Source organism: Rhea americana, unplaced genomic scaffold (assembly GCF_003343005.1).
Source record: "Rhea americana isolate MKP2758 unplaced genomic scaffold, rheAme1 scaffold_124, whole genome shotgun sequence".
In the NCBI taxonomy this organism is placed as follows: domain Eukaryota; kingdom Metazoa; phylum Chordata; class Aves; order Rheiformes; family Rheidae; genus Rhea; species Rhea americana.
Genome location: NW_028185306.1, coordinates 1,850,715 through 1,878,572, shown reverse-complemented (window position 1 = coordinate 1,878,572; position 27,858 = coordinate 1,850,715). Strand labels below are relative to the sequence as shown.

At 37.0% G+C, this 27,858-nt stretch overlaps 1 protein-coding gene across 1 annotated transcript in view; it reads left to right on the top strand.

The window, feature by feature from the left end:
* The window catches only part of SLC4A10 (solute carrier family 4 member 10), a 99,946-nt gene that overhangs the window by 7,698 nt on the left and 64,390 nt on the right, over nucleotides 1-27,858 (top strand). The window contains exons 3-5 of the mRNA XM_085325902.1: nucleotides 4,506-4,652; nucleotides 14,777-14,915; nucleotides 22,902-23,062. Coding sequence (XP_085182028.1) covers nucleotides 4,506-4,652; nucleotides 14,777-14,915; nucleotides 22,902-23,062 — 447 coding nt within the window. The remainder of the gene's footprint in view (nucleotides 1-4,505; nucleotides 4,653-14,776; nucleotides 14,916-22,901; nucleotides 23,063-27,858) is intronic.

Genomic DNA, 27,858 nt, shown 5'->3' with positions numbered 1-27,858 from the left:
TTTTTTTTACTTTTTGCTTGTTGCTAATTTAGAAATATAGGTCAATTTCTTCCCTCTGATAAACACAGCTTCCCTTTACATCAGTGAACAGCATGTGTGTCAGAGAGGATCCTTTTACATTCTGTTTCTGCTGACTTTTTTCTATTATCTGGCAGGGTTAAGACTTGATCTTGTAACAAGACAGGGCAGACAACACTTCTGACTGCTTTGGAACAACACAGGAAAACAGGGAAGGAACATAAATACTGTTAAAAAAAAGAATTTTTTTTTTGGAGGTCCAGCCACAACTTGGAAAAATAGCATGTGGAAGGTGTAGGTTTGCTGGGAGTGGAGTGATACATTAGCGCTCTTTAAAAGGGCCTTAACTTTGACTTCAATGAGGCCCTCTTTTGCTCCGTATTACTGAATACTGTCCTCAAATGCTTTCTTGGGCCAGGGATGTATGGTTTATAAGTTTTCTGTATATCTCCTGTTGTACTCCAACCTCATGTATGTGTTTCATGTATGGCCCAACAATTTATGAAGACTTTTCAGTCAGTTCCTCACAAATTATAGCATGGTAATAAAAGGGGGTGAAATGTGCCTTGAGCGAACTACAGCCACAACCAGCTATGTAAATTGTTGGTTTAGGAAGCATTGCCTTTGTCCTTTCTGCTTTCTTTTTAACTCTGCTTCCCTGCTGCACTACAATAACGAATAATGAGTCATGTACTCTCAACTCCTACACAATTCACCATAATTACTTTTCCTCCTATAAGGAAAACAATTTTTTTTTTTAACTCTTCATGGACAGCTACTTTTCTATCTCTACCTCACTGTTCATTTTCTGAGCCTGGAAAATTTCATTTAGTTCAGCTTTAACTGGCAGTGCATAACACAGAAATGGCTTCAAGACAGTGACTGGTTTGCAAAACAGGGAGAAACCCCTCTCCAGTCCCATGGCATTCAGCAGTCCTTTGGGACAGAGATTCTTGGCTCAAACCACTGGCTGAATATTCTCTCGTAAGGCAACTTGACTTTGCAGAGTGTTTCCTTAGTAGGTCACAAGAGCCTGCATCTGCTCTCTTTCTGGAGATGTTTCAAGAGCCATCTGTTTCCCTATCTGCCCCATGCTGTCATGCCCACGAGCAGGGATCTAAACGCCCAGGTCTCAGCGGGGCCCAAGGCAGATACAAAGTGTCTCTCATGGAAGCAAGCACAGGAAGGCTTGAAGATTTACCATGAGTGGCTGAAGCTTACAGAGAGTCCCTTTTATGCAATGGCCACCGACTTGGCTGGGTCACTAAGGAGTTCTGAAAGTAGAGGCTTGCGTCTCGAATGCAGGGTGTAGAAAGGAGTTCCCTGTACCCTCTGTTGGTGGAAAAAGATGCTACATGTGTGTGTTCCTTTACTGAGTGGATGTGCTCTGTGTTTTTAGTTGGCATCCTAATGCAGTAAAAAATAAAATACATAAAAGCCTTGGATCTAGTTCTTAAAAATTAATGAAATAAATGCCCTTATCCAATTAGTTATAAACTGTAAGAAAAGATTAGAGCCCTATTGGATGTTCTGTGATTGACTTCAGCCAAATTTAAACTATGTTGTATGTTCCTTTTTTTGATAATTTATTTAATTTAACTTAGATCTTGTAATAAATAGTTATTGAAAGTATAAAAATATATGTAAAAATAGGTCTTTTTACCCATTTTTCCATTTATGGGGAGGAAATGTGCTGCCTTTAGTGTCTGTTGGAATTTTCCCATAGATTTCAGTGGTATTAAGGAGCTGCCCACAACTTGTATTTATTTGTGTTATGCTTAGACAGAAACATCCAAATTGCTATTTTTTTGCACAACATTAAAATGACAGCATCCAGCTGATTGTTGAGACTCGCTTATGGCCTCATCTTCATGTTCAAATAATGTAAGTCTTTAGGGAAAAAATCTATTAAAGAACTTCACTGGAACAGGTGTGGATGCTGCTCTCCAGAGTAAGGCTGCAAGAAATCACCTGTCAGAACAAATGTTGTGTTTCTACCCTGTTTATGCTGGAGATTGTAAGGAGGCCTCATGGTTGGCATCATGGGCTTGGGGAATGTGCAGATTTCACTGCAAAACTATTTTTTTAAAAGTATCTCCATTAACTTTTGAAGAAAAAGGAAGCTTACATTCCAGTCATTAGTTTATCATCTTTACCGTCAAAAGTTCACTTGAAGTAAGGTAGTTTTACTCCTTTCATTTTTTCCCCTCTCCTGTCTTTTCTTTCTTGCTTCTATGATTCACTGTCATTTTGCCAGCAATTTAGAATTCATTAATTTTTCTTTGGTTCCTAGCTTGTGTTTTTCTGCTCTGTAGTTAATAAACTAGGATTTCTTAACTCCTAGTTCAGACTTTTTCACTTTGGCTTTTCACTCTGTCACTTTGCTATAGAAAACTATTATGTTTTTTCTACGAATTTCCTTATTTCTTCTGATTTGCCCTGAGTCTCATTACAAGGCCCGCTCTGCGTTGAAATTGAAAATACACTTTGGTAGAACTCTGACCTCAGTAGATTTGTACAGAAGGCATAAAATTCATTTTGCTTCTTCCTGGTTATCCTTTTCAGTTTCCAGATTGCTGATTTCTCTTCAGTGTGAACTGATTCTGTCTGTACAGAGAAAATTCTTGTGTCATGCAGACTCTTGGCATTTTAGGGCCTGTTTCCCAGTTTGTTGAATAAAGAACAATCTGGACTCAGGTCCTGGTTTCAGAACCCTGGAAATGAAGCGAAGGGTGAACCTGAATCTGAACTTCCTGACTCAGGCACAACCAGATCGCAGAAGTGGCACAAACCTAGGATAAACATGCTCACTCCAGCACAAAGCAGCAGGAATTTATTAAATTACTGAACAAAAGTACTCTATTTGCACCTCTGGGAATGATTAAAGACATAGGGAGGGTAGCTCCATTCCTTTTAAAATGTTGCTGTCATTTTTTTTCTTCTCAAGGAAGTGTTGAGTAACGCATTACTGATGTGCTTCAGTGTCTTTTTAATGAATTCTTTTTATGGCACACATTTTTTCCTTGTTTCATGCCTCACTGATTGCAATACCTATGAAATGCATCAAAGGCAGCAGTTCTTTTTAAATCATTTCTTGAGTTAAACATAATCAGGAGAAAGAAAGAAGTATCTAAAAAAGCATTATTTTTCAACTCTTGTTTTTTGCTTCAGAAAATCTCCTTAATATACAAGAATAGGCTTCATAAAATTGGTCTCTGCTTTGTGGTCTCCTCTATATGATTCAAAGTTGATGAAATAAAGTAGTATGTGTCCAGAGCCTTTTCTCCAGCTTTTTCAGTTCTGCATCTGCAGAGAATTCCTGTCAGCCTTGAATTTCTTTGATGTATTGTGACAAATACTGCCTTGCTGTGTTTTCTGCCCCTGCTGGAGTCTCCATGGGATTAGCGATCACGTGCTACCTTAGCTTAATGTTCTTGACCTTTTTCAGATGATTGACACTGCTGAATGATTACAGTAAAGCAGCAATTATCCACTAGCTGTGTCGCATTCATTTCAAGGAGAAAATAAATGTTATTTGAGATGAGTAATCTGGAATATGTGTTTCTGCTGAGTAAATGTAGGAGACTTGTGCATAGTGAGTCATGATTCCTCTCCTGTTCATTCTGTTTCATGGTACTTTCTGTATATTTCTCCAGTGCTCTCCCCCCTCTGTGTGCTTTACTGTGCTCTGATCCTGTTAGCCCACATAGCTAAGAGAGCTAAATCTTTTGGACTTGATCAGCAACATAAAATTTCTCAGGCTCAAAGAGCCAAAGATGGCAGCAAGCATGGCAATGTGTGCCTCTTATTTAGTTTTTTTAAATGAAAAAATGAAGTAGTGGATAAAATGAGCTCTCTAAGCTACAAGCTATGTACTTATGATTCAGGCACATAAAGTTCTATAGGGTTTTTGCAGTCTGGTTTTCATTGTGTTTTATTATTTTTTTTTTTTTTTTTTTTTTTTTTTGTTCTTTTTTTTTTTTTTTTTTTTTTTTTTTTTTTACATTTTTTTTTTTTTTTTTTTTTTTTTTTTTTTTTTTTTTTAATCAGTGAATTTCCCACAATAATTCTGTTAAGGTTTGGCTCATCAATAGCTTTGAATTTTGTAAAGTTCCTGTATGAACAAAGAAAACAGTAACTTTACCAAATGTTCCATGAAAAGAAATCCATGTGTTTCTTAATATTACTGTCTGGAGGGCACTTCACAGAATACCTTTCTAGGTTTGTACAGAGCTCATATGCAGAAATGCAAAAAACAATCTGGCACTTCATTATGTGAAATTCAATACTGGCATTTTCTCCTGTATCAGGAGGCTGTTCATCTGTGACGCTACATCATGATTACTGTTATAAGTATATTACAGCTATTAATGTTATAAAAATATTTCTACCCTTATAATAATTATTGTATCACTAATGTTGCTAAAGTTGTCAATAATATTATTATTTTGCCATGGTTCCTTTTTAAAAGATAGCTTTCTTTATAGGCCACCGAACATTGTTCATTGGCGTTCATGTGCCACTGGGTGGAAGAAAAAGTCACCGACGTCATAGACACCGTGGACACAAACACAGAAAGAGAGACAGAGAGCGAGATTCAGGCTTAGAAGATGGGCGAGAGTCTCCTCCTTTTGGTAAGATAAGTTCTATTTTTGCAGAGATCTCTTAATAGTAAACATCAGTATGGCAGTGCACGCTCTGTCCTCCTCTTGAGGTTTGGACACTGTTAGGAATGAGGCTTTGGGGAACTGACACCAGAGCCTCCCCAAAGGCTTCTGGAGAGCCAAGATTGGTTCCTCTGCTGAATGGCAGCAGCCAGTGGCAGTGAATATTTGGGAATCTGCAGTAATTCCTACTGCTGTAGGAGACTGTCCTTGAGAGTTCACATCAAGGCAAATTGCTGCTACCTCCAAGAGCAGGGATAAGTACTTGATATCGTTGAATGGCACAGCAGTGCTCAGGGAAGGCTCTGGAGTACTTGCCTCTGAAATGTAACACAGACGTCACTGAAGCTGCAGTGTTTTATCAGATATGAACTGTGATCCAGATTCTGTTTGCCTTTTTCCTTGTGTGATACTGTAATAGGCCATTGTGAGATGAGTCCACTAACTGAGGACTTGAGAACAAACAAGAAGAAAACTTTAAATAAACGAACCTCAGAAATAAAAAAATAACTCCTAAAATGCTCCAAGTTTTAAATTCAAAATCAGTACAAAGAACAGAAGAAGGTAGTCATGAATAGATTGGTCAAGCGTTGTCTCAAGCCGTGTGAGAATATTACTTGCTGTTCAAAAATACATAGTGCGCGTGTGTGCCAGTACTCTTATAAGTGCTGAAAGTATAATGGAAGCACTCACTATAGGAAACCATTTGTCAACGTGCAACAAAAGAATATTTTTAAATCATTACGGCCAATGTAATTTTAGGTTACAGAGTAGTAATTATAAGACTATTTTAATCTGAACTCTGTATTATGTATATAGAAATCTTTGGAGCAAGTATATTATGAATGGTCACGTTAACTGTATTGTAAAGAGCTGAAATACTTAAATCTTTCAAGTAAATTATACTGATAAAGCACAGCAAAGCCGACTGTTTTTTAAACCTAGTAGATATGTTTTGAAGAATGAACCCTGAAGGAAAAATTGTCTGAGGTAGTTCTGCATGTAATGTATTTAGAATATATGAAGACCTGTACTGAAACTTGTTTCTTAGAAAACAACAGTGAGTTCATAAATTATTAAAATATTTCTTAAAAGGAATATATATATACATATAATGTCAAATTAAAAAGAAACAATTGAAAGTTATGTTAGCCAAGAAGTGAGATATCTTAATCTATGAAGCTGTGTCTTCTGTTGAGTCATCTGGTATTATTTAGTTGCCAATATGTGACACATCTTTGCTGAAAACTTAGCTCTGTTCTTTCAACTTCTAGAAACCTAGGCTTGTATCCTTCCTAATGTCAAAAATAAAAATAAATAGAGCTGGCCAATTCTGTCCTTTTATCGTCTTTGATGTTTGTGCATATGATAAAATGCCCTATTTGGCATGATTTTCTGTTAGTGATAATCACAGCCTCTATTCAAGAGAGCTTCAAGAGTGGAATAGCAGTAGTATTAAAACTGGTTTTAAAGTGTGTGTGTGTAAGTTGATGTTTACAGCATTTGTCTGCAGGTGTGCTTGTTTGAAATTAGTGCTGGACTGCATTGTTTTAAGTCACATATTCACTTACAAATGAATGATAATTACCACTTAAAAGATGTGTAGGTCATGGCACATAACTTACTCCTTTTCTCGTGCCTAGGACAGACAAGATTAATGGCTAGGCCAGAAACAGGCCAGTCTTCTTCAGATTCAGAATGCTGAAGATATGCTTGAGTGGTGATAGCAATGATTCCAAAGGAGCCAAGGACAGGCCTAGCAAACATTCAGAAAACTTTGGAAATAACCAAATTTTCCACTCTGAAATTATGTCTTAAATAGTTGAATCTGTGGATTTTTTTTYTATATCTATCCAGACTCCTGGAAGTTTGGCTAGAGAACTAGAGTATGAGAGCGCTTTGATGTCTGTCCACCAAGGCAGAAAGGTGGCATCCCAGAGAGAGCAGTGAAAGGGATTTTCTTATGAAGGCAAATCTTAAAATTATACAGTGATAAAGGGGTTAAGCATGGTCAGAACAGGCAGGCAAAATCATACTAGGATTAACTGTAGTCTATATCCACATTCTTGCTTTTTCTAGAGATTTTCCTTATAGGAGTTTCAGGCAGCCTGTTTGCCCTGGGCTAAGCATCACCTAGAGAGAGAATATACAGAATAATTTTCCTATGCTTTTTTTTTTCTTTCTTTCTTTTTCTTTTTTTCTTTTTTCTTTTCATTTTTACTGGGAAGGAGGAAAAGACTAYTTCCCTCAGTAAATCTGGATTCATTAAGCCTCAGTAACCCTTCTGAGCTCCTGTGCTCTGTGACCACAAGGTTATAAGCAGTGGTCAGTGGCTGAAGGAAGTTGAATATGAATAAACTGTGTGTACTTTCTGCTCTTGATGGCAATCTCAGGGTGGAGTCTGGTAATTAAGAGAGCAGATCTGAAGCAGTCCCTTACTTTATGAATCATTCTGATATAATCGAACATGCAGAAATGCTTAGCTCCCTCTCGGGGTAGACCCTCTTTAAAGCCTTTCTGCTTGATACAAGGAGGCCATATTCTTCGTAATTGTGGGGGAGGAGGAGAAGAAAAACGATTTCAGCAACTAGCAGGTGCAAGAGGAAAGATAGAGAAAATAAACACTGTGAGAGACCAGCTGATAGAAGACAGTGCTTTGAAGTCAGACAGAACAGTAAATGAGAACTTCTACGATACAAGAGAATAAATTAACAATGTTTTGAAGCAGTGAAGTAAGAAAGGAGATACTCTAAAAGTCAAAGAAGCAACAACTAAGTAATAAAGATGCTAGAACAGTAAAGACCTGAAATATTTAGACATGAAATGCTGCAGACTGCTCAGTTAACCTGTGAGATATGGCATTATTTTTTGTCATAATTTATAACTGTACATTTTTAACCTCATCTGTGAAGTGTTCTTAGGCGCAGCTCCTGCTCTGTTGTCTCTGCCCTGAGGGAGCTGGCAGGGTGTACATGGTGCCACAAGGCTGTGCAGGGCCCCACGTGGAAGGGGGCGCTGTCCACCTGGTTCCTCTCCACTGAATTCCAGCTAATTTTTAAACAAATTTCTTGGTATCAGTATGATTAGAAAACGCCTGTACTCMTTGTAATGCCCATAGTTGGAAGCTTCCTGGTAATTCCTTTGAATCCTGGCCAGAAAAGCTGAGCCAGCTGCTTTCTGAGGGATAGTTTCTGCAAGTAATAGATTTTTACAGAACATTTTTGATGCCAGCTTATTCACTTTTTTTTTTTATTATTTCCTACTGTTACTTTTCAAAAATAACCCGTGTCTTCAGTGTGCAGAATCAGAGTTTGTAGACAAATACTCTGTAGAATAGTTAGTGAAATAAACAGGGGTGGCATCCTGGTGGGCTCTTAGGGGTGCAAACTTATTACTGAAGTTTTTTTTTTTTTTTAATCCTCACACCTGTGCCTCGTTGCTTGTCTGTTGCCTCTTAGTGGGATGAGGTTGTACAAGGTGTTTCCATTTTGCCATAATGATGACCTCTCAAATTGCCTAATTTTGAGATTTCATGCCTTGGTCATGAAGAGTCTTTTCTAGTAGCAGATATTGTAAGCTAAGTGATTTCAAGATCTTGCTTGCCACCATCTTGCCTAATAATTTGCAGAAGAGAAGAAATCCAGTGAAGTTACCCACTCTGGCTCAAATGCATTAATGCTGTTTGCTTTATTCAAGAAGTCTACTGTTACCAGTCAAAATGCTGCTGTTACAACTAAGTCTGTAGTTTCGTGATCATTTTAAACTAGCACTGTCCCTGAAAAGAGTGGCCCTGTTCTGCTCATACCTTCTTCCACAGCTTTCGTTGTGGTGGTACAAGTACTGTGGCTGCTCAGTGAGTTAAATCAGAGAGTTCAGTTGAGCTGAAACAAATCTGGCAAAACTCCCTGTTCCTAGCCTCGAGCAGCTCCTCAGTGCCATTTGCTGGGCCGGTGCTGGTGAGCCGCAGGGCCACGAGCTGGTGGGCTCATGGTGGYTGTGAAAGTATGGCACAGATTGCCTTTGGCTGGTAGGGTTACACTTGCTTGGTACACATATGGATTTTAGTGACAGTTTTCAGTGTCTGTTTTTGCCTGTAACTAGTGAAATAGGTCTCTTGTGCTAGCGCTTCGGAGTTGAAACGTATTTATGTTTCTGTTTAAAACTGTGGAGTAGGAGAGTTTGCACTCTGCAGGGTGTCCTTAACGACAGCTTTTGTGCTGGTAAAGTGAACGCAGCTGTGGGACTGGGGTTAGCTTTCAGTGGTGTCCTCTAGAATAGAAAGCGATGGGGCTTGTACAAKGTTTGGTTTGTTTTTCTAAAAAAATCTAGCTTTAATAATTATCTAGTTTTAAAGAGGCTTTAATGCGTAACTCATGATACCAGATGTGGCAAGGGAGGCTGAGCAGTGCTGGAGATTCCTGTCCAAGGTGAGTCTAACAGAGAACTTTATACAGTGTTTTAGGAAATGCTGTCTGAAGGTAATGCAAACGAAAAGGTGAATTTGCAATGGAAGACTTTTACCAGGGGAGACTTGTCTCAGTTACTGGAGGAGAAAAAAAAGTGTAACTAAAGAATCCAGCTGACTATATCCACTACCTAATCTCAAACTGTGGTGAGTTATTAATGGGGAAAACTTAATTATTTGTAAATAGTATGGTTGTTAAGAGGATTCTCTTAATATAGGTTTTGTCTGCGCAAGGGTGAAGTCAGAGGGAAGTTTGAATCTCTGTGGCAGTTGTGGAACAGATTTCAGTAAATCTGAATTAAAATAGCGTATCAGAGCAGCAGGTACAAGAATTTAAAGCAAAGAGGAGAGAAACAGAAGCTTAGGAACAGTCCTGTTGTCAGATCCAAAAGATAAGATTATTTGTCRTAGCCTGGAGGTTTACAGAGGAGTAAATGGAAGCAATTAATGTGTAGAAAATTCTGAGAGAGTTACCTAAAAAACAAGATTAAACATATTGGGATAAAGTTTCAGAAGAGCAAGGAGGGGAATAATTCTTCCCAACACTAAGTTTTTAATGGCTTTGTAGGAGCGTGTAGTGTGTCTGTGCCCTGCTCATTATTCTCTTTTCTGTATATCCAGCAAAGCTCCAAGCTTTAAAGGGCCATCTTTTATCTATTTTTCCAACTAAAACTTCACAATAAATAGATTTTAAGTTATATTAATTTATGCATTCCRAAAATTGGTGTTTCTGTATTCTGTGCACACAACTCATCACTAAGAGAAATCTTGGTAACTACTAACAAGATAGTGAAGTATCTGCATTTTCCTTGGAGGCCACTCTAAAAGGCTTCAGCCATGAGAATCTGTGAAATACAAGAATCTGCATCCTTGCCTGAAAATTTTGCAGCCCATTCCTTGAGAACCAGCAAGTGGGGAAATCCTGTGTGCCTAGTCATGCCCAGCAGATTGTAGGGACCTTGGTGGGATGCTGGCTGTGACTCAGAAGCTGGGAAGTTTTCCTGAGTTGTGGAAAACACGTGGACAAATGTTCACCACTCACCAAGAGACTGGCTGAATCCCCTTGGAGAGGAGTAGGGGCTGTCCCCCACCTCCATCCACTGCCATTTGGACTTTTACCCTTTAGCGCAGCAGAGATTCCCCTGTGGTTGTCTTCTGCCTAGTTTTGACCCAGGCATGCCTTTGCCTCTCCGCAGCTAGTTGCGTAGCGTGGGAACTGGGATTTACTGGGTCCTCTTTCATGGTCTTCTCTTGTTCTTGTGTTGCATATTATATGTTATATCTGCTCTTACTATCATGAAGATTTTTTTAAGGGGATTATGAAATAAGGCTGTCCTGAAAAGGAGCTGGTTTAACTCTTTTCTCGAGGCTGTTAAATCAGTTCACTACACACTACCCTGTGTGTAGCCTGTCTTTACTGACTGACCTTTCCTGGTCCCTATGAGAAATACTGGCCTACTATTATTTAGCTTAGAGGCAGGTTCTCAGCAAACTTAAAACTGCAAAATCCTATTCTGAYAATTGAGCTGATAGAGCAACATGTTGCCAGAACATTTTTATACCCTTTGTGGACTTTATCAAGAGCAGAGGACAAAACTTGGGGTACATTTTATACATACATAAGGCTGTGTTTTTGCTTCTGATACAAATTGGGCAGACTGCAAACAGTTCTGCCTGCGGGCAGGGCAGTGGGTCTCGAGACATCCTGGCACGCACCGAGAAGGAGGTGTATTTTACTCTGAGTGGTGGGGTGGAGCAGGTTGTTTCCTATGCTGAACTTACCTGGAGGGACTGAGAGTGATCCTGCTTTCTATACTGCATGCTGAGTCTTGCGTTCACTGTGTTCCCTGTGGCAAGAGGGGAGCAGTCCTCACCCAGAAGTGGCCTTGTACTTGGGGTGGTTTAAATGGGGGAAGTGCCAGTCACAGTTTGCAAGGCAGGATGGTGGTGTGTACCTCTGTTCCTTCCAGTCTGCATTCAGTGTTGTTCCAGGGAACAGCTTTTCCTGTTGCCACTCAGAAGTTAGGTTACAAGCAGTTTTGGCTTTCAGCTCTGTTGTTTTTGCAAGTCTATGCCCATATTTTGCTTTTAGTTTAGAGATGTTAGTGACTTCATGGTGAGAGTAATCATGGTAGTGTGTTGGTCAGGTTGCTGCAGGGTTAGATCCTTTCTGCAGTACTGAATCCCAGTGCAAATTCATGCTTTTGACAACAGCGCTGGCTCTCTTAGTTTTTACTCTTTTGATTGTGCAGTGAAGGTACAATTTTTTTACAGCTGGAATTCAGAGGTTTTGCTCAGAAAACCTTAGTGGGCTTCAGGTTGCCAAAGAGACTAAAGCACACACAGCTGTATAGTGCACATGCAACGATTTTAAGATATCAGAGATCCTTAGCTGTTCTGTGTGAGTGCTTCATGGGTGATAAGAGCCCAGGGAAACCCAGGTGTAGCACTGACTCTGGGAGACTCCCATGGGCTGGCAGAGACACAGCAAACAGAAAGCTACTTCAGCTTTTCCTGACTGAGGCAGTTGGTTAGCAGAGCACTGGTGGTTGTCGACAGTGCTCCTGCTCTAGCAGTGTACCAGACTGCTTTCTTCCTGGTTCCAGCTGGTCCTTGAGTGTTTACTGAGCTGGTGATAAGCCAATTACTTGGGAGAATCATCAGCTGCTTTTTGTGCAGCTTAGTTCCATGTTGCTTCTAATTTTTTGGGCTCTGATGTAAAGCAATGGCAGTGATAGAAATATGATTAAGCACCTTGGTCCCCCTCTCAATGAGATTATTCTCATTGCTTTTTCAGAAATAACAATGACAAAAATTAGTTTTTTAAATCCTGGCTGTTCTACTTGAAGTAGGGATAGAAGACTGCTAATAGTACTCAGGCCAATTTCTGTTTTCCTAGAGTTGAAGAAATTGAGTTTCCTATTTTGCAAATATTATACCTTTACACTGGAGATTCAGTTCTCACAGTGTGACAGTCAGCATTGAAATATTTTTTCATATTGATTTTGAATCACGTATTACTCATTTTCCATATAACAYATTTGTGACATATTTGATATTTTTACTCCTATGAATAAAAGGCAAATTCATCTGGTATTGCTCACATGAATAATCCTGTTAAGTCAGTTTTATAAATAAAACCAAGAGGTCTGATTTTTCTTTGTATTCTGCTACTACTGTTTAATTCTGTTATGTTTTAGTCCTTGAAATAAAATCATCATATTCTAAATTGTAGGACATTTTTTTGTTTCAGATTCCAGCTCGATGTCTGAAAATCAAGCTGTGCTTTGTGGATTTCAGACACACATATGAGTTACCATATTACCAGCAGAAAGATATCCAGAACCTAGCAAGTAGTTTTGCTGATGTGTTAACAAGAAAGAAGAGAATTAAGTGCCTTTTTTATCACTTACGTAGTTTCCTCACTGCTGTCAGTAAAGTAGTCATATGTTACACAGAAGACCCAGAAAGAGCAAATCATAGCATTAAGGTGTTGTGTTGTTACCACTTATCTGACTTCAAGAGATTTCAAGGCATTTCTGATCCTCTGCTTTCCTTCCCACGTTGAAAAATGTGCATTTGTACGAATATAATAATTGTCATAAAGCTGGAGCTCTGCTGTACGACACTACTCATATTGCTCAACAGTAGCTATTGCTGTAAATTAGTTCCTACTGCTGATTTTACCCAGAGTACTGCATGTTCCTGGCAATGCCTGTTCTCAGATTCGCTCTGCAGTCCAGCTCTTTTCAGATATAGCCTGTTTTCCACGTTCTGTTGCTAATTATATACTCCTGTCCTTTGTAAGAAGATGTTTCATTTAATTTAGTTCTTCTGGGAGTTAGTCTTAATAAGCTGCCCACTTTTTGACCAAAATGCACTCTCTAGTCTCAAATTAAATCTTGATAGTTCTATTTACTTTATCCTGCTCTAGAAGGTAACAACATGACAAGATAAGGGGGGAAAAAAAAAGGCAGAGAGAAGCTGGAGGGGGTGGATCTAGAGTAGTGGGAAGTTAGAGATGGTCTTAAAGAAAAAAGGAGAATTGAACAGTGGGAGAAGAGTAAAAAGAATAATAAAAACAAGGCTGAAGTGGAGGAAGTTACCTCTGTTCTTCAATGATTTACCAAAGATAATATTTGTCCCCTTTAGGGACAGCCCTCCAGAGCTCCTAATATTACCTGAGGCTGTCTGTCTTTCCCCACTTGACCATGTTTCATCCTGGCTTTCTTTTCCTTGCTTTATGAGGGAGTAGGTAGATTTTGCCATACTGTATCTTTACACTATGTTTGAGAAAATAGACCTCAAAAACTATCAAGTATTTTGTGACAGTGAAAATGGTCATGTATTTTTGCTGTTTCATTGCTCTAACAAGTTTACCACAGGAAAAAAGGGAACCTTTATGGCCAAATTTTATCTACTCTATCCGTTGCCTATTTCATTATTTTTGATTGGCACTGTATTTGCTCTCACCTCCAGTGAGTGCTATCTTCCAGAGATTCCAAAAATTTAAAGAKCTCAAGAGTCTTGCACAGTGTTGCTCTTCACTGTTGGATGGGAAATAGTGTAGCTTATCTTAGGAATATGGTTGTAAAACAGAACTTAATTTGTACAGTGCTCAAGGAATTGCTGAGTTGTTTTGTTGGATAATCAATTTTTYGGTTGACTGGCAGTCTCACCCCTGTCAGCTCTCACAAAGCATTTCTGGTTCCTCTCAGAATTCTGAAATACATTAGCAAAAAAAATAGCAATTTCTGAAGAGACTGGGTTCCATCCAGATCCAAACGCAAATATTTGAGATTTGCGTTTTAATAAACAAATGGATTTTTTTAGACTTACAACATTTGAGCAATTAAAAATGAATATACAAGTACATTAAGGTGCTCTTTGACTTTGGAAAATTTCTGAGTAATATGAAATAGGAGTAGTGGGTCTATGAAATCTGTGGAGTGATCTACAGATCACTGTAGTGAGGAGATTATGAAATGGTAATACAAATTTAAAGGGAAGACAGGAARAATAAAATGAGGAGGTTGGGACAGATAAATAGCTCGTTCATCTGGAACAGCCTAATCGCATGTAAGTGTTCACAAAGGGTGAAGCGATGATAGGTAGAACTGATGACGTATTCTCTCCTAAGTTCCTAATTAAATATTGAAATTTTAGGGAGGTTTCTTCTGGGACTTAACAGTTTATCTCTGCTACGGAAAACAGAGCATGTTGATTTAATATACCAGCTTTGTGAGCTGAGGTATAACTCTGTATATTTAGGCTTATGATGTAGCAAAGTATTTTTATAGCAATGAAGTAAATGACTTTTATCAGCTGTATCTATGCTAACTTTTTTTCTGACTGACATCATTTTAGCTTCCATTAGCAAATACTTCTGTACATTGCATTCTATCGTCAGATGCATTTTTTTAAATAGCAGACTTGACAACTACAGTAAATAAACAGTGCTCAATCTGAAGGTGTTTGTGGACAGATGTTCTTAGATCATAAGTATAATCATATTTTATGTGTAACATTAAGTGATRTATGTGGAAGAATCTGGAAATTTTAGTTGTCTGCTTACTTGAGGCAGTAAATTTAATGTTCTGGACTTGATATCTTTTTATTTTTCCTCTAGATACCCCATCACAAAGGGTGCAGTTTATTCTTGGAACTGAAGATGATGATGAGGAACACATTCCTCATGATCTCTTCACTGAGCTTGATGAAATTTGCTGGCGTGAAGGAGAAGATGCTGAGTGGAGGGAGACAGCAAGGTGAGTGTTTTCAGATTTTTTTTAAAGCTATATGTGGCTACTGGTTGCTGGTACGTCAAAGAGAGATTTCAAAGCTGTGACATGCACGGGAACAGATTTTTGGATACAACAGTTAAAACCGTAATATTAATCTTCAGGCTGCTAGTATTACTACAGTATTTGTCATTTCTTATAGCCACATGTTTTCATCTGGATTTATGATATATAGGTCACACTGAATATCAAGGGAAACAGTCAAAGTAAACAAACATTTATTGTAATAGTTGGTTTTTTCCATATTTTGGCTCACCATTTTCATAAGCTTTCAAACTTTGTATTATGATTGAATCTTCAAGGAAGTGATAGCGTTTCCCATATAAAAAGATTAAAGCAAGGAATGGATGACTTCTGAAGTACTCAAACATTCACATGTTCTAACTTTCAGTGAACAGGCACTTTTGAGACTTCCAATATTCAGTGTTAGATTATTTTGTTTCCACAAAATTGGTACACAAAGAATGCTTAGATTGTGCTTCTGCTGAATATAAATTAAAATTGGAAAAGTATTTTTTTTGGTATTTTTTTATCATTCCTTGAGCACCTAAATGAGAGAATCACTTGTTTACTTTCATTAAATTTTACATTTCTAAGCAATCTTTGATTTGTTTTTCTTCTTAGAGCCTTAACTCCCTCTTCCCTTGCCATTATTTGCTGACAGTGTTCTTCAAAGGTGCCAAAAAGTCCATGGACCACATCTTTGGCTTAGGTAGTATAAAAAATTTGGATTTTCCAAAAGGATTTTGTGAGGACTACTTTCATGGGATGTTTTCCATGAGAATGGTTGTTAGCTTTGCCTTTAATTTTGCTGCAAATTTATCCTTTCCCAGAAGGCTGCAGAATCTTTTTGTGACCTTCCCTTCCCTTACGTGCTCTTAGGAGGGATAGAAGCTAAGTATAGATCTTTACATGTAGAAGATTCTCATGTGGGGATTATACTGCCAAATGAATATAGTAGTGTTCCTAAATCATCTTATTAATATTCAGAGAGAGAAGAGCTAATCAAGGTAATTATCTGCAGTATTCTCATACTGATATATAGGACCTTTTCTAAGAAGGGTATCAGTTTCTATTGTCATTAATAAAATCACTATGGCTTACGTTATTTTTCAAGCAGAGAATTAGCAGCTTCTTTAGTTCAACAAAAAAAAATCCCTCTGCAAATCTTGAAAGAATTGTGTGTCTGACAAATTAGAAACAAATTTTCATTAACATAAATAGCTAATCAAGATAGACTTTGACAGTAGGTGAAATAAATTCCTACTTAGATTAATCTGTCTGTGTGTACTGCTCTTCCWATTCTCATTTGCTAAATAAAAGATCAAAGATGTTAAACAGAAACAAGCCAAGATAGTTGAAAAAGGGGAGAGAGAAAAACCAGCCAAGAAAACTACATCTTTGAGGTGAGAAAATATAAGTGTGAGGTATGAACAGGTGAAAGTCCAGCAGAATTAAACTTTGAAATAGAGTAAGTAACTAGTAGTTAATTTAAATAAATATATATATATATTTTAGTTTTATAAATAGGATGAAAGCAAGGAAAGAATGGGACTGCTATACAGAAAAAAATGGTGAAAATAAAACATTATTTTTAGCTTGATTTCAAAATCCTGGAYGGCAATTGACATGCGGTGGCTGGCTGATATGAAAGGATATGGCAAGGAAATTACCATATCCAAGGTGAAAGTGAAATTCAAAGTACTTTATTTGTGCAAATGAGAGGAAGCAATAATTTCCATCCTAGAAAGCTGAAAGAAAGTCAAAATCATGGGTCTAGTAACTCAGGACTTTCTGTGAATCTCTCAGGTGGGATGTTGCACTATAGCRAATACAGCACCACTATTTAGAGAAAGGAAAAAAGTATTGAGCAGGTATAGGCCTGTTTGTTGGGTATGCAAGGCTTAGAACAATATTTGAAGGAAAGAGTAATTATAGACTTTGAGCTAAATGGAAAATTGGGTAAAATGCAGCACAATGGTGTATCATGTCAGACCAGCTTAATAATATTCTTTAATCAGATAATTGCTTTTTGTTTTTTGACAAAGGAAAAACAGTACCTCTAATTTATTTGTTTTAGTAAAACATTTGGTATGATGCAACAATGAGAATTTACTACTTAAACTGTGTTTTAGTGCAAGAATCATATTAGTGGATAAGGAACTACTTATTGAAGAGGTGCAGCAGGTTGTGCAGAAAGCTGGAACAGTAGTGTTGAGGGAAGTGACAAGTAGCTTTTCTCAAGAATTAGTCTTATTAAATAGTTTTGTTACTGAATGGCACAAAAGCAGGATTAGGCCGATAAAACTTGCTGATGATAAGAAATTAAGAAGTATTGTCACTCTGGAAATAACTGTGGATATCACACACAGAGAGAGGGGTCATGAAAGGGAAGAGAGATGGTGTACAAAGTACATAACAGAATGAGGGTGAAGTGCCAATATAAAAAAGGCAAATAATCTTCTAGGATACTTCTAGGGTAGTAGATAAGGTATTTCTAATAGTGATCAGGAAGTGTTCATGTCTGTATAGGAAATGGATGAGAACATTCCTGGAAATCTGCTTGGAGTTATGATGGACCATTTTCAATACTGGTGGGTGACCCATGTCTCCAGAAGCACTGATTTGATTCAAAGCGTGTTACGGAAAAGATAAACCCTGAGTTTATTGATGTTCTGGTCTTGTAATTTTTTTCCAGCTGTGGAGAAAATACCACTGGCAATATTTGTAGCTTGCTTTGGACATATTTCTAGGTAAATGAATTCAAACAGAAGCAATGCAGAGGAAAGCTCCGTCATTAATTGGAGTGGCAACAAGTGGCTCTATATTAATTTCACAAAGCAGTGCTGGAATGAGGAGTAGGTTGAATCTTTAAGGCAATGTATCTGTCTCTTCCTGTTTTTCTGTTTGATTCAAATTGCATGCACAGTTCAGCCTTAAAAATCTTAAACTATATCGAGCAAACTGCATACAATTATATGAGACATTTTCTTCTTAGCTGGTCAAAATAGTAACATACAAAGGGAACCACGGATAAGATTTGACTGGATCTCAGTATTCTGTAGGTAAATCTGTTCTAGTCCTTTATCGTTTGTTTGGAAGAATAAGTTTGTGCCTAGACTTACTTTTTTTTCCTGCCACAGTTAAGAGACTCGAAGGCATGCCATTCTCCTGTTTCCTGTTCTTCATTAACGTAACTAATCGACAAAAGCATTCCTGTAGATGAATTAGTAGGGCCAAAAAAGTGCGCTGCTGTTATAGCCATTCAAGGATCTGACTTCAGCTGTCGTATTCATGGAATTACTCAGCTAGTATAATAGAATGACTTGCTCTGTTGATAAAGAGGTGGTAAAATTAATCATTTTTTCTCCATTAATTGATTTCAAGCCAAAAGAAGCACRTTCCTTTTAAAATCCATAGTCAGTCTTACTAATATAGTCTGTATGTGCCCCTGCTATACAAATGTATAGAGATGCATGATGTATAGTTTGTTTCCTGAAAAAATATTTCCAGTAAGTWTGTAAGGAAACACACTAAGGTATAGCAGTTGGGCTTATATTACACATGCAACAGTACAGTTACAAATTGCAGCTGTTAGGAATTAGCCATTAGCTTCTTATTCAAATCTGTCCTCATAGCCTCTCTCAATCATGCCTGGAAAGTAGTGGTTGATTTGTGACAAACCTTACCCAAACTAACTGGCCTCAATTATCTGCTAATTTCAATGGAAGTTTCAGGAGAATATCATGCTCGTTCCAGAACTGAAGAGAATATGTAATAAGGAAGAAAATAGGAAGACACTTTAGAACTTTAAGTATTTGGACTTGAATTTTAATGAAACTGCAAAGCTATGAAAGCTATCTTCTTTTTTGTAGTTTAGAAAGTAAATAGTTAATAGTGAGCAGTCAGAAAATGGATGTACTGGGGAAAAAGCTGCAGTAAGAAAAAGCGCAAAGATATCTTCCCCACTGGAACTAAGCTTTCTTCCAAACRTTCTAGGTCACAAGAAACTTAGGTTTGTCTCTTCTACTTTGTTTCTGACAAGCTTGTTTACTTTGGTTTATTTTCTAATCAACATAGGCAAAAGCTCATGTAGAAACTGATAAAGATCCTAAGAGATTACATTAATAACATATCTTGACAGGTTGTGAGAAAATACATGCTCTAGGTCTCTCTGCTGCAGACATAGCAGACTATGAAACACAGATAGTCTTCACCATCACAAACTTAATGTTTTGCACCAAAATGTTGTAATCAAGTCTACAGTGAAATGTCCAGATTCTTATTTATTGATTCCTGAAAAATCAATAGAAATGGCTTTAGAAGATCTATTATATATGCATGTATGTTTTATCTTGGTAAAATTCTTGTTGGGATGTTTTGCTCCAGCAGGTATGTTACCTTGGTATACCAGTGCAGGACTCTTACCAGTAAACAAAACCACTTGAACGAAGCTGTTCTTCTATGTGATCAGACAGAACTAAGATAGCTCTAAATATATCCCAAGCACACAGGCTATATGTGTCTTCTGGGAAATTCTAAAATTTTATTTGATTATTTTTTATTCTTTTATTTTATTTAGACTTTTATTTAGTAACCATGTGGTTTAAGGAGTCAGATTGCAAAAGAAAGAGCTGGATTTTAAATATCTTAAAATTTCTCTTTTTCTGTAAGAAACTAGAGAGGGAATTTGGTAAACTAGAGAGAGAGGGAAACTGACAAACTTGCCAGAATYTGGATTTTAAAACCCTTTCTATCCTTTAACCTTGTACATAAATTTGGAGGGTTGTTGAAACGCTCTTCTGATTTTTAAAACAACTTCCATTCTCCAAGCATTTTTTTTGTACTTGTATGAAGATTAAAGGTTTATATCTTTTACACTTTTTTTGCTGCTATTTCTCATTTGGTGTGTTAAGCATGGATTATCTGATGTAACAGAGGAATAACTCTGAAAAGCTAAAAGGTGATAAACTTAATTTTCATTTGCTTGGATGAATTCATGTAATCAAAAATCAAAATAGAAGTTATTACTATTGTAAATGTAGAATTTACTGAACTGAGTATGATTTAAAGTGTATATATTAAACTGTGGCTCATTAATTAACAGTGTAGGGTAGTGTGATTAAACACAAAGGTTTAGTCATAGTAGGAAATTGGATGCAACTCATTATACTATTATACTATTCAAACTGACTGAAACTYAGATGAATGTGATGGATAGTATGGCAAGTATAATTACATGGGCACTAGTAACAGTTTTCTGTGGATTTTTATCTTGTACTCAAGTATCTTTGATGTCTGATTAACAACACGAACACTAATTAAAGCTATTTTCATGATTTAGGCATTTCTAACCGTTTTTRTCCATATGACATCCAGTGAGACAGAAGCTTAGGTTCTGACCGCTGGAAGGTTGCTTGCCTCTGTCCAGTCACCTGTTTTGATGAAATTTTCGAGAACATGTTTTTCTTTTATCCCTTTTTTTCAAATCGATCTGTTCGAAAGAGATAATATCAAGGACAGGCTGCAACTGCATAGTCAGATAAGCAATGTTGAAGGATATTTACCTAAACAGAARGTAATGACAGTATGGGATTCCTAATGAGATTCGGTAAGAATCTATGCTTGGATTCTTTTTAGATTGTTTAGCATGATTTTTAATCTCTTTTTGAGTCAGTATAACACAAAGATGATGCTACACTAGAAATAATTAGAAATTCCTAAGCACAGAGACAGTTATCTTGTAAAACTCCTAAAGGAATTAGAGACATGGACAAAAAATAATAAGCCAGAACTATGTATATTAAATATAAGCTAGAACATGAAAGAGGAAAGGGATGAAAAGGCAAAAAYGTAGACAGTTCATAAACCCATGGAGGCAATAGTTTAAATAGGACAATTAATGCAACACATCTGTGACACTATGGCTGTAAATAAGTTTAACATTTCTGGCTTGGAAACACCAGCACCATGAGTAAGCTAGGAACAACCTTTTCCTTGGGAGTTCAGGTGCAACTGCAAATGAAAAAATTAAGAAACCCTTTTTCTTCCCCCCCCCCCACTCACTTTGTAATTTTGCCAAGTTACTGGAGCTCATTGCTTTCAAACTGTGGCTTTGAAATTGATAAGAGTAGGATTATGGAAAAATGGAAGAGCCAGAAGGGATAGCCTGACTAGGTCTGGAGATGGAGGGAAGGAAGGATTCCAATCAGGAGAATGAAGATTAGAAGTCTGATGGAGAAAAGTGTCTCTGGGACAAAAATGAGATGTGGAAGTTGGTTAGCACAGAGAAAATGGAGGGGAAGATGTTTAAATACAAAGAGGAGGAGAGGGCTGGACAAAGGAGATGGGAGAATTTTTGGAGGATACGAAGAGCTGAGGGCAAATTGGATACGAAAATGATGGGAAAGTGATTAGGAGACCTGTAGTGGAATTGGAGGAAGTGAAAAACAGGAGCCATTAAGAGAGAAAGCGTGCAGATGATGAGTGATCCCAGAGGCTAGGGGCTCCTGCCTGGTTAGAATCAGAATCTAGTAGACAGTGACTGGGAAGGTGGAAATACTATCTAAAATAGTGCACACATGCACATTTTATGGATCCCCATACAGATGAGACAGGAACAGAAGAGGACAGCTATGTCTAACATGTTAGTGCGCTGCAAGTGGTTGTAAGGCTGGAATTTGCTCTGCCGTAGAGATCTACATTTCCCTGCTTCCAGGAAGTAACTGTGAAGGTGCCCTCAAGGTGTGAGACTGCTCAACATCTCTGCTTTCCAGTCCATATAGAAAATAGTAGGGTGCTGTTGCCACTGAATCCGGCGATGGAGGTTTGTGCTCTGGCTACAGCTGTTCAAACCTTCCCACGTTGGCAGGATGTGTGGTTCTACACAGTAATATCCGTGTGTGCTTAGAAGACTTAATAACTTTAATTCAAAACACTTCTGCATATGCCAACAAACTTTTCTGGTTTTAACATTTTAATGTTTTCTTTAATATTTTAATGTAATTCATATCAGTAAATAATTTAAAAAGTCATAACAGAAAAGTCATCCAGCTGGCTAGTAACAGAAAACTTTTGTTCATTCCAGTTTCCTGTGTCTATGTACTTCTTTGAGTCCCAAGTTACACCACATGTGAAAGATGATAATGAGACTCAAATAGTCAGATACAATTATGCTACTAGATTCTAAGATGCTATTTCATGTCATTGACATAGCTGCGCTGTCTGAATAAGGCCCTGAAGGACTGTGCCCAAGTGTTAACATATGGTTAATGTGTGCATGTACATGCCTGTGTCTGAGATTTTTTTTTCATTTTGATTTAACTGAATTTTTAAATGGAGAATGGTGTAAATTTTGCATATTTCATTGCCTTTATTAGTAACTTTGTGCTTAAGTATACCGAAGCTAATTAAATTCATAAAAATGTATTTTGTGAAAAGTCGTGGTGTTGATAATGGATTGAGGCTCTATGAAGTATGAATATGTCTGTGTATTTTACTTTAAATGAACAATGTCTCTTTGTTGTGATTAAATTAAACTCTTCTTTTGGTGTTTACTCCAGCATGGAAATTTAAAGGAGAAAATACTTTCCTGTGTTCTTACTGTTTATAAAAATTTCTTTTTCTCTGCCACAGATTGTCTTCCTGAATCCTTTCTGGTTGCTCTGTCATAGAGGTAGTATTGTATGCCAAAGAATTACCCAAGTTTTGTAGTATATAGTAATTCTTTCTTAATACACTTCTCTTTTCACCTCTGTGGTCAGAATTCATCTTCGAAAAAAGATACAACGTTATGTGGGAAGAAGCGGGCAGGGGAATTTGCTCATGTTTCCTGCAAACAAAGAATAAATTGAAATCCAAAAACATTTTACCAGTGTTACTTTGATATCCATGAAGGTAATATGTTTTTCAGTATTATGCACAAAGGAGGTGTAAAACTGGTTGTTTGCACAGGTGGTTAAAGTTTGAAGAAGATGTCGAGGATGGTGGAGAGAGATGGAGCAAACCGTATGTTGCCACATTGTCACTTCATAGCTTGTTTGAGTTGAGGAGCTGTATTCTGAATGGCACAGTTCTGTTGGACATGAGAGCTAACTCTTTAGAAGAAATTGCAGGTATGTATTGATGTTGCATTTGTTACTTATCAAAACTGATCATAAAAATCAAGTTATACATTGCTTATGAGAAAATTGTTGCAAAAGAATTGTTCAGTTTAGAAGCTTGCTGAAACTATTTTACTCAATATGTTGGAAAAGAATTTTAACATTTARCACAAACAGTTTTTCAATACTTGTTAGTATAGATTTTGCTATTTTAGAAATTGATCTTTACATGGAGGAGAGAATTAAAATAGTGCAGAGAGCACACTGAGGATACGTTTCATTAGAGCTGATATGTGCTCTGCTCCAGTTGTGCCACCTCCCATAGTGAATATTGCACATACTAACTTCCACAGATTGAAGCTTTTGTTAAGCTAATTGCAGACAATCTATCTTAAAAAAAAAATTAAATCATGGAGGAGTTTTCATCCTAATTATATAACATAAAACAKACAAATGGAATCTTTATAGTTTAAAAATATGTATCTCTGAATTGAGGATTAAAAAAATTTAGTGCATGTATTTCAAAAAGATTAGCTTCCTTAGTTAACAGTGAGTGCATTTTTTTCCAGTGATGGTATACTCAGCAGGTACAATTGTAGAGCTTTTGAGAACGGCAGAAGCAGAAAGCAAGCAAACGTAATAGATGAGCCTAATCTTCTCAAAATAAAAATGAGATTGAGACTCTGTTCCTGGTGCTTACCCAAAAGGCTCCATCTAACTAGTTAGAACAGGGGACTCTTTGGTTGTGTATTTGTTGCTATAGTAGAGCAGGTTGTTAGTGGCGATTTAGTGCARAGGTATAATGTAGTGCCTCAAGGACTCTTAAAACTCCAAAGGTTGCATGGCTCTGCTAGAAGCAGCCAGTACGATTAGATATGCTTATTTCTGTGATTTTCCCTTCCAGGAGAGAAGATGCAGAGCAAAGAGCTGTGCTATTTTATAATCTGAGGTCTCTGAATTTCTGCTTAGCTACCATTTATAAAGAGTAGACTCGTGTTCATGATGATTATTGGAATCTGGTCTCAATATGAGGATTATTTACTTCCCTCCTCTCTCTAGGATATCTTGGTTTACATCTACTTAAAATTTTTACCTTGCTTTCACTTTCACGGATTTTGCAGCATTTCTGATACTGGCACTCTCTTACTAATATAATCATAGGGTTAACATACATATAATCAAGGGTTAGCTTTTATAGAAATACCTTACTAGATTTATAATGTTCTACATGCTACAAATTTTGCTTAAATACTGAACATAAAGCAGCAGATAGTAAAATTGGGAAAAGAGCACTTGCACTGAAGATTGCAGAAGTTGTTTGGGCCTTCTTGTTGCCTTGTCTCAGGCACAAAGTAAAGTGTTTTCAGAAAATCTAAAATATACCATCAAAAATAGAAACCTTTAATTTTGGATAAGAGTCCAACACTCAAGAAGAGCTTATAAGGAAAACTGCCTTAGTGGTGGTATGAAAATCTGTATAAGGCCAGATAATTTTTTTTTTTTTAGTTAATTAGATTATCAGGTAAGGCAGATACTGTCCAATTGGCTATCTAACAAAGGAATTAAAATTGGATGAGCTGCTGGTGGCTGCTTTTTGCATTCTTCTTTCCCAAATTGTTTATGTCAAAGTGATGCAAGATATTATTAATCCAAATCAGCAGAAACTTGTGTGGGTTTCTACTGTACTGAGCTCTGATTCTGTGATGAATCATGGGCTGAATCAGAGCTTCAGAATTTGTCCTGATTACGATAAAAGATAAACATCAAAGGTAAAAAGCAGCTGATTTGCCAGAACAACAGTGTCTATCAGTATGCCACTTTATAGATTTATTTATTTTTTAAGTTAAGAACTACACAGATCAGCTGCCTACCATTCTTTTATTACTGTTTACTTGCATAGTACGCTAGGGTTGTCAAGCTTGAACTTTGGATTTTTAAACAAGATATCACTCAATTTCTTTGTCTAATCAGTTAAGAGAGCTCATCTAAAATTATTCTTTCTTTTTAACTAGATTAAAAAGTATTAGTGTAATAAAGGAACTACAACAACATTTTTTTTGCTATTTTTTGAAGATATTATATAGGAAGACTATAATGAATTCATGCCTATAGTTTCTTAATCCCTACAAGTTTRCTGCAGTCAAATTTTTCTTGTTGTTTTATTCAGTTAATATGTCTAAGAACTCCAGAGTTCACAATCTTAGTTCAGTTTTAAGAYTCTTTCAGATTTAAATTGTCCTTCAGTATAGAATTTGGGGAGCAGCTGTAATGCTATTTTGAATCAGTCCTACTTCTAGAATCTCTTGATTTGCTGGTTAGGAAAACTTATTTCTTCTGAGAAAAAAAATTAGAATGATGTAGTGTGTAATACTTTTACTTTGAAAATACTATTGTGGCAGATTTTTTTGTTTTATCTGGGAGGTGGGCATCTGTGTAATAAGGTGAGCTGATACGTGACAGGCTTTGCGTGTGTCTTGGSTCATCTTTTTAAGACTTTCCCTTTGCAACTGTAATAAGCAGTGATGGTAGTATTTCTTAACAAATGTGCAGCAGGTTCTTACTGCAGGTGATTCATTCTGAAAATCACTGATGTTATGTGTCAGGCTTCTTCAAAAAGAGATTTTAATTTCCTATAAGTAAAGTTGCTATTCTATTTGCTTTCTAGATGCTTTCTACTATTACTTGCATTGCAGTCATGCTATTTTTTCTCTTCCTTAATGAAGTTCCTCTGAAATTTATTGCTATAACACTACATAGGTAATTCCTGCCCTCAAGTGTTTGCAAAATGTTACAAAGTGTGTGTTAGAATATATTAGCACTAGGAGGAAGAACGACTTTAATGGCAGTGATGACATGCACACCATCAAGATGTGTCTGCTATGTATGTTAGAAATTTAATAATCCCAAGTAATGTAATAGGCTACTCTTTCCATATAAATGACTATTGGACCTGAAGATAAGATAGAGCTTGTATTGCTTAGGGGGTTTTGTCCTGTTTCTACTACTCAGTTGTTATTTACTGCCAGTGCTTATAGCCCTATTCATTGTGTTACACAATTGAAACATTGATGCCATCCTAGAGTTTGTATGTATTCCTGTTGTATCTGATAGTCCAGACACCTTAGAATTTAAAGAAATGATTGTCTTTCATTTGATTCAGCATTTCACTCTTGTAATTTTGCATGTTAGTCATTCTCAGGTTAGGCTGCTGCTCAGTTCTTGTGTTCTTCTCAGTGCTGCTATGCACACCCTGTGAACAGAATTTGATGAATCGAATAAGCTCTGTGGTTTTGTTTTAGGTAGTATTCCTGAATTAACTTTAGTCCTTATCTTTCTGAGGAATAGTGTATCACTGCCACAGAATCACAGAATAGTTGAGGTTGGAAGGGACCTCTGGAGATCATTTACTCCAACGCCCCTGCTCAAGCAGGGTCACCTAGAGCACATTGCCCTGGATTGTGTCCATATGGCTTTTGGATATCTCCAAGAAGGAGATGCCGCAACCTCTCTGGGTGATCTGTTCCAGGGGTCATACACCCTCACAGTAAAGAAGTTTCCCCTTATGTTCAGATGGAGCTTCGTGTGTTTCAGTTTGTACCTGTTGCCTTTCGTACTCACACTGGGCACCACTGAGAAGAGTCTGGTTGCGTCTTCTCTACACTTTCCCTTCAGATACTTCAGACATTGATAAGATCCCCCCCCCCCTTCAGTCTTATGTTTTCCAGGCTAAACAGTCCCAGCTCTCTCAGCCTTTTCTCATAGGAGAGATGCTCCAGTCCCTTAATCATTTTAGCAGCCCTTTGCTGGACTTGATTTTGTTTTTTTAATGTAGTCTATTGATAATTTTCTGCATTACTATATTTAGATATATTTATTTTGTGAGAACAAATAAAGTAGTTTTGTATAATCACTTTCATTTTACTTACCTTAACACTGTTAGGAAGAAATATGTATAATGTATTTGCTGTTAATGCATTTGCTATCTGGGCTGCATTCCAGTTTCAAATTGTATTTCTGTAAATGCAGTGCCAGTCTTTGTATCCTTGAAAGAGTTATACTTAATCTGTATTGCTAAATTGAGAAAAAGAATTCCTATTTGTTTTAGTCAAGGCTTTTCATCTATAAACACTTATTCACTAAAGCATTAAACCTCCAGCACTTAGCCCTTGAAAGTGTCTTTTATTAAAGTCTGCATTTTAAGACTTTAATGGGCTTGAGGTAAAATCTGGAGATGAAAAGCATCGTTTATAATGTTTGTCTGGCTTTTAGAACATTTCGCATTTCATCCCTCGAAACTGTTATTTCTGCATAAAAATATTTTGGCACTARTGCTGTGGTGAGAATTTTTAAATCATCCTGTCTTCCAAAATGTCCGTTGTTTATTAGATTATTTTTCATTCCAACTCTGTAGTATTACAAAATCATTTGATCTACGAGTGTAAATTTCTTTGGACAAGCACCTAGTTTTCTTTGCTGATAAAGACCTTATTCGTACCTGTGATGTATTCACAGACAATATCTTGTTTYAGTAAGTTTCCAGTTTCGTCATCATACAGCTCAATCACATGTTAGTTCCTGACATTTCTCAGTTTGTTTTTGAATTTCATATGATGGATATTATTTGTTTCTTGACTCCTTTGTTGAACTTTATGTTGTTTAAAAATGCATTTTTTATTAAACATTTTTAGGGTTTTTCATTGGCCATTTTTAGTACTTGACATTCTTTTTTCATATGTCTATGCAATGACTCCTGTATCAATAAACTAGCGTTGCATACGCAAGGAATTCCTTTGAACATTTGATGTAGT